Source organism: Sorex araneus, chromosome 3 (genome assembly GCF_027595985.1).
Source record: "Sorex araneus isolate mSorAra2 chromosome 3, mSorAra2.pri, whole genome shotgun sequence".
Classification (NCBI taxonomy): domain Eukaryota; kingdom Metazoa; phylum Chordata; class Mammalia; order Eulipotyphla; family Soricidae; genus Sorex; species Sorex araneus.
In genome coordinates, this window is record NC_073304.1 from 218,454,596 (window position 1) to 218,469,188 (window position 14,593).

Consider the following 14,593-nt stretch of genomic DNA (forward strand, 5'->3'; position numbering starts at 1 on the left):
GGAGGACAGCAGGGTTCCTGGAGGATGGAGTCAGAATAATTTAATGAGAGTAATTTTAGGTCACTGGATTCTGTCATCAGAGGCTCTCTGGAAAATAGAACAACATATCTCCCTTCAAGGAAAAGAGCTGGACCTTTTCCCACCAACCCCATTCCTGGCTGAACTAAGTCAAAACTCCTCTACATCCAGACCACCCACTGCTATTCTCATCAGGAGAACCTACTTGTGCAGAGTTCTCACCGCCTATGTCAAAACTATCTTCTAGATAGTTTGAGATTGAGGAACACTGGGGGATAAAGTTGAAAACTGACGTGACCTTCAGTGATCAACTACCTGCAGACAAGAGCAACAACTGGCAGCTAATGATGAACAATTCAAAGAGGAATATAAAGAGAAAGGAAAATAAAGAGAAATACTGTCCTTATATTTTTATGACTGGGGGATTAAGATTTATTTTAGGATAAGAACATTTTCATATGAGAACATAGACATACATCAACTTGTATGACATGTGACTTCATAAGCTTCATAGAAAATTTCATTTTGTTTCGTTTGGGGGAGAGAGAGACAGAAGGATGTGTTATATGTAGGGGCTAGAGTTAGTTTAAGTGCAGAAGAAACCAAGAGTTTACAAGTGCTCTCATTCTTCAGCACAGAGTGGGACAACACGGGGAAGTGAGTTGACAGAGTGCAGGTGGGCACGGGTCAGGGCTCTCAGCAGCAAGAGGCACTGGAGCAGGTGGGGCGGCAGCAGGTGGTCTGGCAGCAGATGGGACAGCAGCAGCTGGAGCCACCGCAGGAGGAGCCACAGCAAGAGGGGCGGCAGCAGCTGATAGAAATGCAACAGCTGGGGCGGCAGCAGCTGGAGCCACAGCAGCTGGGGCGGCAACAGCTGGAACCACAGCAGCTGGGGCGGCAGCCGCTGGAGATGCAACAGATGGGGCGGCAGCAGGTGGGGCGGCAGCAGCTAGAGAGATAGCAGCTGGGGCGGCAGCAGCTGCTCGGGCGGCAGCAGGTGGGGCGGCAGCAGATGGGGCGGCAGCAGCTAGAGATGTAGCAGCTGGGGCGGCAGCAGCTGCTGGGGCGGCAGCAGCTGGGGCGGCAGCAGCTGGGGCGGCAACAGCTGGGGCGGCAGCACACAGACTGGCAGCACTGGGGTCTGCAGCAGCTGGACACGCAGCAGCTGGGCCGGCAGCAGCAGCTCTCTTCACAGCTCTGCTCAGAGCAGACGGAGCCACAACACGAGTTGACCATGGTGTCAGAGGGGGGAGGTTCTGGGTAGGTTTCCAGGAAGGTGGACTGAGAAGTTTGGAGTCTCCTCCCCCCCACCTCCCCTTTTATACCCTGCTAAGGGGCTTGCTGTCATTGGAAGCACCTCCATTTCCTTGTCACTGTTTGTCCCAATGGATGGGCTATTATCAAATTAAGCAAATTTGTTTTCCAGGTTAAACGTTCCGAGATTGGATGGGAAAGACTGTTTTCTTTTCCTGATGGGTTAGGAACTTCCCTTCAATCGTCATGAGTCATCGTTTCTGTGATTTCTTGCTCTTATTTCCTCAAGGAATGCTGTCACCTGATGTCCGCTTCCAGGTAGTACACCCTGTGGTCTCATTTGAAAATTTTATCATGTCAACTCTTGGTGATAATGATGCTGAAAGGCTCAGAGTTTTTTTTGCTTAAAGCATGAAGGTGCATTTTCGTTTCATAACTCATGTCTTGTGAACAGGGATTTGAAGGTGAGCTAGTGAACTCTGACCTCAGGGGTAAAAGGTCTTATCAAGTTTTACCTCAGCCCCCATTGCAAACAGTGATCCATTTTCTGGACTTTCTAAAGAGAAGCAATTAATTGTTTAAAAGAGGAAAATAAAGCTGTGGAAATTTTGTTCACTTCTATTTATTGAGATATACAGATTATATTTCTTTACCGAAATATAAATACTTTTGATTTAATGTATATATTTTAATGTGTATATACCATAAACTCATGATACCATCAGGGCAATAAAATAATAAGTATATCCACCACCCCCATATACTTTATTATGTTCCCTTTTTTTTGGTTCTCTTTCTCTCTCTGTAGAGGAGATTTGAGCCACACCCAGCAGTGCTCAAGGCTTACTTCTGGCTCTGAGATCAGGGATAACACCTGCCCAGGCTCAAGGGACCATATGAAATCCCAGGGATCGAATTGGGTTGGCTCCATGCTAGGCAAGTGGCTAGCCGAAGTACTATGGCTCTGGCCCCTGTCCTCTTGTTGATTTTTTTTCTGACAAAAAAGAAAATACACTACACTATATCCACATTAATAACAAGTTTTAAGTATACCAAATTTTACGTTAACTGTACATTTTTATTATTAAATAGATATCTAGAATTTATTCATACAGCTTGCTGTAATTTTATACCCATTGAACAAACGCTATCCATTTTTTCCCATGACTGAAAACCACCGTTTTTCTCTACTTCTTTAAATCTATTTTAAATATTTTCTATAAGTGGAATTAGACAGCTTTGTTCCTAAGTGACTGAACTTTATTTGGCCTAATATCTTCTGGATTTATCCATGATATTGCAACGAGTTATTTTCCTCTTTCTTTTAAAAGCAGGACAATATTCTATGTATTTGCATATTTTCTTATCATTCTGTTACTGGACATTTGGTTATTTTCTTATCTTGGATATTGTAAATAATTCTTCAATAACAACATAAATACAGATTTATATTTGAGAGTCATCCAAGTTTTTGGATATCTATACACAACTAGATATTGGATTTTAGGAGCATTCTATATTTAATATTTACGGAACCTTCATACTTTTTTCCATAGCAATGACACCGTTTTATATTCCCATCACAGAACATAAGTGTTCATTTCTCCACATCATCATTAACACTTCTTTATTTTATTATTGTTGGTGGTAACTATCCTTAAAAGTTTGAGAGGATGTCTCATTTTTCTCTGATAACAATTATAAAAGCATAGTTTTGGCACTTCTTAGAGAAAGTGGCTACAGAGAACTAGAAATTCCATCCAGCAGCAGAATCATAAGTTTCAGGTCAACTACTCTGGGCCGATTATCCTTCTAACTCCGACTTCCTGTCTTTTTGGTGTTTTGATAAAGCCCAGTGAGTTTCCTTTTTCCCAGGTTTACATGCTAACCTGAATTATACTGCCTAGTATCCTTGCCTTTAACTCATGTCCTACTATCTATCACAGTTGAGTTGCTGGACTTTGAAAAGGCCTTTTCTTTTCTTCTTTTTTTCATTATTCAAGTTATTGATCAGATTTTAATCTTTTTGTTTTTATTTTCAAGAACAAAACAGAAGTTTCAGGACACACATATATACATAAATATGTATAACTAAATATACTAAATAATGTAAACTAAATATACTAAATAATGTATTGGAATGCAGATTTCAATGATGCACACATGCCCAACAAATGACCAGTTGACTAATGTCGAAAAAAAAATGAGTGTAGTTTTGTTTCAGCAATTGAACATATAGAGAATTCCCTTGAGGAATGCTCAATCCTGACTTAATCTTCTATCCCTCCCCTTGGGTGTCATTTTCAACATTAGGATGTTCTTGAGTAGCCATTTGTGTTTGTAGTGTTCTTTCTAAGCTTTCTTAATTCAACCTAATTGAGTTTCCATAAGCTAAATCTATCAAAACATATAAAATATGAAGTTACAAAGTTGTGGGAGATTAAAATGTTGAAAGATCATAATCTCATGTGCTTTGGATTTGCTTGCATCAGAGACTAATTTACACTATGAAATGATTTCACTCAAATCGTTCAAAGAATGAAGAGGAGTTGTTTTCCATGATGATGCATGGTATCTGGGAAGGGTCTATATTTCTTAGATCCATCTAGTCGAAATCTTCATACTACAAGGTTACATTCACTCTAATTGCCTCTTCCTAGTTATAATATCATCAAAATGAGCCAGTTACAACTGGTATCAGGTAGAACAGGAGACTGAGAACTGCTGGTCTGAAAATAGTCACAAGGACAAGACCAAAGCACTTTGTCATAAAAAGGATACAAGCATTTTCACATGTTAGTCATCTCACCACAAACCCACACATATTTCCAGCCCCTTACTGTCATTAAATCAGGAGGCAAGCATTGACACATTCATCACAGTGGGGTACTTAAAAAAATGAGAAGATAAATGAAAAGGCATTCTAATCCTCTCTGAGCCTTCAGAACACTCAGCCTCTGAAAAGTGCTTGGAGTTCAGAGTTACATAAAAGAGTATAGGAAAATGTGGGAAAGTATTAACATTACTGGGATGGTGCCATCAGGACCAGTGAGGACCAGATGAAACACAGTTGCCTTCATGATTAAGGAAGGAAGGTTAGTGTGTGTGTGTGTGTTTGTGTGTGTGTGTTTGTGTGTGTGCTAGTTTTGCAGAGAAATCTCAAAATCAAAGAGGGAAAATCAGATAAAATGATGGATGGTTTCTGCCCTATAAAAGTCATAGGTTCAGTAAAGCAAACACCATATGATGCTTCTACCCACCACCTCATCCCTATCTAGTTTCTATTCCTGCCCTGGCCCCAACTTCCAGCTTCACATAATTAAAAAAAAAAAAAACAGCAACTTGAGACTTGGGTTGGACTCTGCCTGGAGGTTGGGCTGATGTCTGAGCCTGCCTTGTATGCTCTGATAAACTCAGATGTAGCATGTTGTTGGAAATGCCCTAGTCTCTCCTTTACCACAGGAAAAGAAGAAACAGTTTATTCAGTTTTCAAGTTATCTAAGAAGCAAATACCATTGGAGAGCCTGCTCACAAATTTTGAAACCAACTCTTAAGATTTCTAGAAGAGTTTATATTTTGGGAAAAGTATCATCTCTAAGCATTCCTGATGACTAGGACCAATTGAGGAAGACCATTTTCACTTGGTTCTAGTTTTGTTATATCCTTGTATCACTGTCATCCCATTGTTCATTGATTTACTTGAGCGGGCACCAGTATCGTTTCTATTCCTCCCAGCCCTGAGATTTTAGCAGTCTCTCCTTACTCGTCTTTCCCAACGATTGGAAGCTCTTTCAGGGTCAGGGGAATGAGACCTATCATTACTGTTTTTGGCATATTGAATACACCACGGGTAGCTTGCCAGGCTCTGCCTGTGCAGGCAGGATACTCTCGGTAGCTTGCCGGCCTCTCTGAGAGGTATGTATGTATGTATGTATGTATGTATGTATGTATGTATGTATGTATGTGTATATACATACATTACTCACTAGGATTTGTTGCCTACTATCTGAAGATGAAGTTCATTTGAGAACTTCATCAAATATGGTGTGGTAATTATGGAAAATGGGTAGGAAGTGTCTTATAATGTGTCACTTTCAGCCTGGAGCATTGTGTGGTGGAGATTGGCTCCCTGGGCTGGGTCCCTTAGGGTGAGGAGGATTCTCACCCGCCCCCCTCTGGGGTGCCCTGAGTGAAAACATCCTGGCACAGAGTCAACTATATATATATATATATATATATATATATTTACATATATATACATATGCATATGTATATATAATGGTTCTTTTTGCATTTTAAATGTTTCTTCACCATGGGCCTAAGAAATAAGATTTTCCAGGTAACATTATACTTAGAACCTTAAATGAAGCACTGCTGAGGTTCAGCTTCAGGGCATCACTTGGAAAGCATTCCTTGAGCAGTATAGTCAATCCTACTGAAGGATGACAACAGAAAGATGGCCACCCACACTAGGAAGCCAGTGCAATGGGGCCACTACTTTCTTTTTTGAAAAAAATCTCCATGTGCTTTTTATTTAAAAAATACCACTATTCATTGCACCTCATCCTCTTCCCTTTTGTAGTCTTAGCTCTGTTATCAAAGTCCACTGGTTTGTTTCCACACTTTTAACCCATTCCTCTACTTGGTTTACTTATATTCTACATATAAGAAATCATCCAATTTCTCCACTCTCCCTTTGCTTTGTTTTGCTTTAAATAATCCCGTTGAGTTCCTTTCACATAATTGAAAATGACAAAATATCACCTTTTTTAAAAAATGCTATTTTCAAAAAGTATTCTATTCTTTCTACCTACCACTCCTTTTTGACCCAGTCACTGATCAGTGGTACTTAGGTTGTTTCCATATCTTTGGCTTTTGCGAATAGTACTCCAATAATATTGAAGTTTTATAGATCTTCAAGTTGATGATTTCATATTCTTCAACAGACATGCAGAAGAGGGATTGCTGAGCCATCGGGAATCCTGTTTGTAGGTTCATTTTGCTGTTGTTATTTTTGGAATCGGGGTCACATTCAGTAGTGCTCAGGGCTAACTGCTGTCTCTGCGCTCAATGATCATTCCTGATAGTATTTGGGGGATCATATGCAGTGCCAGGGATTAAACCCAGCCTGTCTGCATGCAATACAAGCACCCTATCTGCTCTACTATTTCCATTCCCTACTCCCCTAATCCCTACTCTTATTTTTTTGGGGGGGGGAGGGGTTTGAGAAATATCTACATCGTTTTTGCAAAATGGTTGCAACAGTTTGCATTTCCACCACAGTGCACAAGAATTCATCTTTCTCAACACACTCTCCAGCACATGTAATCTCTTAGATGTAAGCAGATCTCACAAACATGAAATCTCTCAGTGTGGTTTTGATTTGTACTTCCGTAGTAACAGTGATTATGGGCATCTTGTCATGTGCTTTATTGTTCATCAGTATATCCTTTTAGAAATGTCTTTTTAGATCTTTTGCTAATTTAAAATTTAATTGTTTATTTATTTAATACTTTTAGTTGGGGAATGGTCTGGCTCTTTTTTAACCAAGGATAATAAATCATTGTTGATTTATGATGCCCAGTTATTTCTCCTATTTACTATAGGTTATCTTTTATTTCTGCTGGTAATTGTGTTTGCTCCAAGAGTATCCCGCCCACATGGCAGAGCCTGGCAAGCTACCCGTGGCGTATTCGATATGCCAAAAACAGTAACAACAAGTCTCACAATGGAGACGTTACTGGTGCCCACTCAAGCAAATAGATGAACAGGAGGACAGTGACAGTGACAATTGTTTTTGCTGTGTAGAAGGGTTTTTATCTTGGTAGTCTCAGGGGGAGGGGTGGAGGAAGAGAAAGAAAGAGAAAGAGAGAGATTAATATAGATATCTTTATATTTAATTTTCCTTGCTGTTGAGAAGTCCCCAAAGGCATCATTAATGGTTGAAAGATGAAGCTCACTGTAGGATTACATAGCCTCAGGTAGTTTAGGTTTATTGCGTTACTCCGGTTACAGTGCTCCCATTCCTCTGTGTTTATTTGTCGTTTCTTTCTTAGTGTTCTGTTGACTTGTAAATATTGTTTTTCTCTTCTCCTTGAGTCCTTTGCAAAGTTTATTCAGAGCCATGTCCTTTTTGTATGGACATAGGAAGACTTAGCAAATGCTATGCTTTTGTAACCTGGGAATCATTTGACTCTACATGATATTTTCCTCCTGGGCATATGTTCTCTCAGCTAAGCCCTTACTTCCTAGCACCCCCAAAAGCAGGGTCCCGACGAGGAACGAGACGGACCCAGGGCAAGTGGTGAGTTGTGTGCTACCCTGGCATCGAGATGGGCCTGGCCAAAGTGCCTAATGCTTAACTATAAGTTAAGAGCTTGATCATGGACAAATGCTGTCATGATCCAAACAATGATAACTAGATTTGGACCCTGCTAGGGTGTTAGGGTGGAGCAGATCTCTGCCCACGGGAGGCGCGGAGAAACAGGCCGAGACAACTCTTCCTTCAACAGCAAGGGGATTTATTCAGACCAGCATGCTCGGGCTCTCACTCAGCTCTCACTCCTAGGCAGAGCAGGGTTTGAAAGAGAAAGAGACCGCGCATACAGAGTTCAGGTACTTTTTATACACCTTAGTAAACAGAGTTACTTTGATCAATATCCTCATTTTTCATGGTCAAGGGGGGTCATTGATATCCTTCCTGGAACATTACCAGGGGTCCAGGCAGTTTCATTTCCTGAAACAGGTCTTTGTTTGTTACAGAAAGCAATCAAGCAGGTTAGCAAAACATTAACCCTATCCTTTGTTGCTACAGGGCCCAAACCGCTCAAGGGTGAGGAATGATTAATCTGGCCTGAGTGCTGTTGTCTGAGCCTGTGGCAAGATGTTGCCAGGAGAGCTGCCTTGCAAGCCTCAATGTATCTCTTGCTATGTCCATACAAAAATAACTAGTATTAAGATGTTATTGAGTGCAAAGACTAAGGAAAGGAGAAAAACACCTTTAAGAGTCAGGAAGGGCTTTGGAATGCCAGGCCCTCAGGAAGGGCTTTCTTATGATGATTTTGCTACCTGGCTATGTGTAGCTTAGGGGCAAGCGGGGAGAGAAAGAGGAAGGAGAAAGACAAGAGAATCCAGAGAGGCTGCAGTAGATCCAGAGAGAGGACAGAGCTGGGAGTGCAGGAGAGGAGAAAAATGGAAGATTGAATAAACGGTAGCTAATCAGCAACCAGCTTGGTCCTCGTTCTTCCTTTGCCTGTCCTTGGCCAATAGCCGTCCTGATCCAGCCCATACACAGCAGTTCCAGAGCACCGAACGCAGGCAGTGAGACAGAGCCACCCGGAGAGCCTGCAAGTGCACAGGCCTCTCGGCGTGCTTTAGTATTTTACAGCTCACCAACTATGTTTGTGCTCTTATTTTTATGGCCTTGGGACTTATACCTAAGTCTTAAATGAAAAAGATCCAGTTTCATTCTTTAGTATGTGGCAGTTCAGTGTTTCCAGCACCAGTTCTTAAAGAAACGTTTCTTTCTTTAATGTATGGTCTTGGCTCCTTTCTCACAGATTTGATGTCGGTAGGTATGTGTTATCAGTGTGAATTTATTTCTGAACTCTAGATTCCACTCCATTTATCCACGTATCTACTTTTATTCCTGTATCTTATTTTAATTTTGTTGTTATTTGTCATTCACAATATCACTGTCATCCAGTTGCTTATCAATTTGCTCGAGCGAGCATCAGTAACGTCTCCATTGGGAGACTTGTTGTTACTGTTTTTGGCATATGGAATACGCCGTGGGTAGCTTGCCAGGCTCTGCCGTGTGGGCAAGATACTCTCAGTAGCTTGCCAGGGTCTCCAAGAGGGACAGAGGAATCGAATCCTGGCTTGCTGCGCGCATGGCAAACGTCCTTCCATGCTGTGCTATTGCTCCTGTCCATTACTTCAATATAATTTGAAGTCAGCTAAGATGATATCTTTATTATCCTTCTTTTATCTCAAGATTCATGCTTTAGCTGTTTGATATTTTTTGTAGATTTATATAAATTTTAGTGTTTTTATTCTATTTTCTTAAAAAAAAACTTTGGAATTTGGATAGGGGTTGCACTGAACCTATTTACTGATTTGTGAATGACAACCATTTCCCCCCAGTTTTAACTAAGGTAATGTGGTTTACAAGAGTTTTTATATTACTGCTTTAATTTTGCTTTAATTTTCCTCTCCTACCTGCAGAATGCCAGTTATTCTCCACCACTGTCCCAGGTCCCTTGCCCTCCTATGCCTTTCACAGCCTCAGTTCATCATTCTGTCAGCAATATTTTAGAGTTTGTTTCCACTGAAGTCTGTTTATTCCCTTGTTTGGTTTATTGGACTGGAGCGATAGCACAGCGGGTAGGGCGTTTGCCTTGCATGTGGCTGACCTGGGTTTGATTCCTCCATCCCTCTCGGAGAGCCTGGCAAGCTATCAAGAGTATCCTGTCCACACAGCAGAGACTGGCAAGCTACCTGTGGCATATTCGATCGATATGCCAAAAACAGTAACAACATGTCTCACAATGGAGACGTTACTGGTGCCCGCTGGTTCAGCAAATCGATGAACAATGGGACTGCAGTGCAGTTGCAGTGCAGTATTCCACACATGAGGACGATCAATTCTTCACACTTATGTACATGGAATACTGTTTCATCAAAGTTTTTTTGACTCCCTGTGATGCCCAGGGCTTACTCCTGGCTCCTCACTCAGAGAACACTCCTGGGGGTGCTCAGGGTACATCTGCAGTGCCGGGAATTCAATGAACACAGGTCAACTGCACAGGACAAAGACCTTACCCACTGTACTATCTCTCAGGTCCTATATTGTCTATATTTTTAAACAATACATTTTAATTTTCCTAGTAGAGGTCTTTCACTTTGTTAATTCATTCCTATATATTTAATTCTCTTTAATAAGCCTGTGAATGGGATGATTTTTCTCAATTTTTCTTCTAGCTCATTGTCTATGCAGAATATGCAATAAATTTTTGTATGTTGATTTTGTAGCTTACTACTTTACAGTATTCATTTTCTGTTTCTAATAGATTTTTAGTGAAGATTTTTAGAGATTTCTATGCTTAATATCATGTCATCCACAAATAGTGATTTGCTGAACCAGGGGGCACCAGTAATGTCTCCATTGTGAGACATGTTGTTACTGTTTTTGGCATATTGATCTATTCCAGTCTGAATTCTATTTATTTGTTGTTGCTCACTTGTTCTCATTAGGACCGCTAATACAAAATTAAATACAAATGATAATAGTAGACGACCCTCTCTTTCCCTAATTTTAAAGAAAAGCCATCAGATCTTTCACATTGGGTATAATATTAACTATGGTTTTGTAATATATGGTAGTTATTACATAAAGGTGCATTCCATTAATGGATTTTCTTTGCATGTGTTTGTGTTCATATGATTTTTTCTTTTTGTTTATATGCTATGTGATAGATTAATTGTTTAGTGTATATTGAATCATCCATGTAATTCTGAAATAAATCTTAATCTGCTGTGGTGTATGGATCCTTCTAATATATGTTGAATTCAGTTTGCTAAGTATTTAGCAAATACTCCACTACCCAGCCACTGCCGTGCTCCAGGTCACTTTCTGGACACTCGGACCAAACCTCACGCATGAGTGAAGCCCACAGAGCCAGGTAAAGCACAACTTTGTGACCTTGTACTCCAGACTCAACGTGACCCGGAAACTCCTACAATCTCCGGCTCCCCGCACCAGGGATCAAACCCATACGCCCCACCCTACTGGAGCCAGATAAATACCTCACAAGCAGACCTCCACTACCTCCACTCCCCAGCCACTGCCACGCTCCAGGCAGCTTTCCGGACCTTGCAGCCATGAAGCGTAGCATAGGACACTTAATACCCATTTTCCATAATTTTCGCACCATATTTGATGGGTTTCAAACATGGTATGAACCATGGGAACACCTGTAAGGGCCATTGGAGGCCGCCCTAAAAGTCTCCATCCCTCTCGGAGAGCCCGGCAAGCTACCAAGAGTATCCCACCCGCATGGCAGAGCCTGGCAAGCTACCGTGGCATATTCAATATGCCAAAAACAGTAACAACAATAGACTTCATTTGCCTGACACCGAACGTATTTTATTGAGTTATCTGCTTCTGTGTTTGTCAGTGATTGTTTTGTAAATTTATTTTTTATGATATCATTTTTTAATTTTTGTGTTAGTCATGTTGGTCTCATAAAATGTGTCTGAAAGTCTCCCAGGATTTGTTTATAACTGAGAGAGAAAGAGAGAATTGCCTAGAAGAAGTATAGGCATATGGTTGGAAATTGCTCCTGACATTTTCTAGCATTTCAACAATTTATAATGAATTTTACTTGAGTTTGTTTTAATTTGACTAATGGAGTAGTATCTCCTTCCTTTCTTTTTCTTTCTGTTGTTGTTCAATTGTTCTAAGTCCGCTAATACAAAATTAAATAGGAGATAATGGTAGACAACCTTCTCTTTTCCTGATTTTAGAGGAAAGCTATTCCTTTAGGTTTTCCTTTAAAGAAACTATACTAGCTGTCCTTTATATTTTATTTACAATCCTTCCTTCCCATGGGAGTTTAAACTGCCACTTTTATTCTGTACCTGATCTGGTTGGGTTCAGGATAAAAGTGATATATGACATTTATTTCCGTATGATAATGATGTATAACCAACTAGATACATGGTTATTTTGATATTTTTGTCAATGAAAAGAAATTCCAGGTGAGGAGAGTTGAAATACTATGTTTGAAATCTGACTTAACTCTGATTGTCAAATCATGAACTATTCTCTGTACTGACTTGTCTCTACTTATTAAATCAATTCATAGGTAAGTCAATTCATAGATAATAGTTATAAGGTCTCTTTTGACACCATATCCATTTTACTTGTTTATTTTAATTTTGAGCCACACTTAATAGTGCGCAGGGATTCTCCTGATTCTGCTCAGGAATCACTCTTGGTGAGACTCAGGGAACCATAAGTAGTACCAGGATAGAACCCCGATCAGGTACATACAAAGCGAGTGGCTTATCCTCTGTATGATATCTCTAGATTCCATCAGAGCTATTTTAATCTAATTGTTCTCATATTAGGTATGCTAAGTTCAAAGGTGCCTCCATTACAATATTTCCTCATGTCTGGAATAAAACAACAGTCTTCCTAATATAAGACAAATTTTAGTAGTGAGTGTAAATTGATTTTTCTATTATAGACTCATGAGAACAGGCACTCCTGTGTTATGCAGAAAAGATATCCTTAGGTACTGAACATTTCATTAATAAAAAGTAATGAGATAAAAGCAATTTGATGCTTTTGAGGGTTAAATGCTTTTATTGGAGGACATCAAACAATTCCATACAAAATGGATTACATGGAAAAACATTCCAAAGAAAAATCGAGATAGGAAACATGTGAAGGCATCTATTTCAAATTAGAATTAAGAACAATCTGATGCAGAATCTGACTGTAAATTATGATTTACTAGTCATAGACTTCCGCACATAAATATAAATTAGAAGTTTTCTTGTTAGTTAATCACAAAGTGTTTTAGTTGAATCAGATGTTCTCTATCTGGACCGAAGAATTGGCAGGGGAATTTCCTGGATCCAGAATAGGACATTTAGCAGCTAGGACGACAGCAAGTTGTTTTACAGCAGGTGGTCTGGCAGCAGGAGGGGCGGCAGCAGCTGGAGATATAGCAGGAGGGGCGGCAGCAGCTGGAACCACAACAGCTGGAGCTAGAACAGGAGGGGCGGCAGCAGCTGGATCCACAGCAGGAGGGGCGGCAGCAGCTGGAACTGCAACAGGAGGGGCGGTAGCAGCTGGTTACACAGCAGGAGGGGCGGCAGCAGCTGGAACCACAGCAGCTGGAGCTAGAACAGGAGGGGCGGCAGCAGCTGGATCCACAGCAGGAGGGGCGGCAGCAGCTGGAACCACAGCAGGAGGGGCGGTAGCAGCTGGTTACACAGCAGGAGGGGCGGCAACAGCTGGAACCACAGCAGCTGGAGCTAGAATAGGAGGGGCGGCAGCAGCTGGAACCACAGTAGGAGGGGCGGCAGCAGCTGGAACCACAGCAGCTGGAGCTAGAATAGGAGGGGCGGCAGCAGCTGGAGATGCAGCAGGAGGGACGGCAGCAGCTGGAACCACAGCAGGAGGGGCGGCAGCAGCTGGAACCACAGCAGCTGGAGCTAGAACAGGAGGGACGGCAGCAGCTGGAGATGCAGTAGGAGGGGCGGCAGCAACTGGAACCACAGTAGGAGGGGCGGCAGCAGCTGGGCCTGCAGCAGCTAGAAACACAGCAACTAGAAGGACAGCAGGTGGGCTGACAGCAGCTGGGGCTGCAGCAGGTCTCCTGGGAGAGGCCTTGGCCGCAGCCCTGGCCAGAACAGACAGAGCTACAAGAGTTCACCATGATTTTAGCGTTTAGAGGTTCTTGGGTGAATGTGAATGTCCAGGAGAGTGTGTTCCTTGACTATGAAAGTCTTCTTGCTCCAGGTTGCTTTTATACCCTGCTGAGGGAGCTCTCTCCTTGTTATTGTTTACCTGAATTATTAACTAATTGTTAACTGAGGCAATTATATTTTCCAAGGTGGATGAAAAATGTTTTCTTTTCCTGAGGAGTTAGAGTTTGTCTCTTTCATTGTATATATCATCTTTGTTCAAAGACAGGTGAAATATTGTAAGCTGAGTCCTGGTTCTCACTCTCTCTGATCATTCTCCCTCAATATCTCCTGCTCTTACACCCTTGTAGACATCATCAATGTTTACAGATAATGTAGTTCCTTTCATGGAGCAGCTTTCCTGTGCAATTTGACATAGAATAGTATAATTTCTCTCTTCTCCCCCTGTGGTCTTACCATACCCACATTCCTCAGTGTGGTCATGTGTCCTATTGGGCACAAGGAAATGCCAGAAAGATGGAATCTTAGCATGGTAAGGCAGTGTCAAATCCTCCAGTGTGTAATTTAGAGCAAAAATGGTCAGTGGGCATAGAGAAAAGGATCCTCAGTACAACGAGATCATGTTCTCTCATGTCTTAGACTTGAAGTACTGGCTGACTTCCAATTTCTAAAACATTTATCTGGACTCACCATAGCTCTTAAGGAATCTCTACGAGAATTGATAACAGCACTTATGTTACTGAAAATGCTCATGTATTATGTAAAATAGAATGTACAGTGGAACCTTAATTTTGTAAAAATATATAAATAGACAGAATATTTTATTAATATTAATAGAAATTATCTCTAATGGGTTTATAGAAACTCCTTTCTTTTTAAT

General features: G+C 41.2%; 2 protein-coding genes across 2 annotated transcripts; both read right to left on the minus strand.

Moving 5' to 3' along the window:
• Positions 1 to 714: 714 nt before the first annotated feature.
• On the minus strand, positions 715 to 1,254 carry LOC129403678 (keratin-associated protein 4-9-like). Its single transcript, XM_055133851.1, has one exon. It carries the CDS (start codon positions 1,252 to 1,254, stop codon positions 715 to 717), a length of 540 nt encoding a protein of 179 aa, XP_054989826.1.
• Positions 1,255 to 12,932: 11,678 nt separating this feature from the next.
• LOC129403526 (keratin-associated protein 4-3-like) lies at positions 12,933 to 13,724 on the minus strand. Its single transcript, XM_055132250.1, has 2 exons — positions 13,622 to 13,724; positions 12,933 to 13,456 (listed from the first exon to the last, which is right to left on the minus strand). Exons 1-2 carry the CDS (start codon positions 13,722 to 13,724, stop codon positions 12,933 to 12,935), a joined length of 627 nt encoding a protein of 208 aa, XP_054988225.1.
• Positions 13,725 to 14,593: the final 869 nt, after the last annotated feature.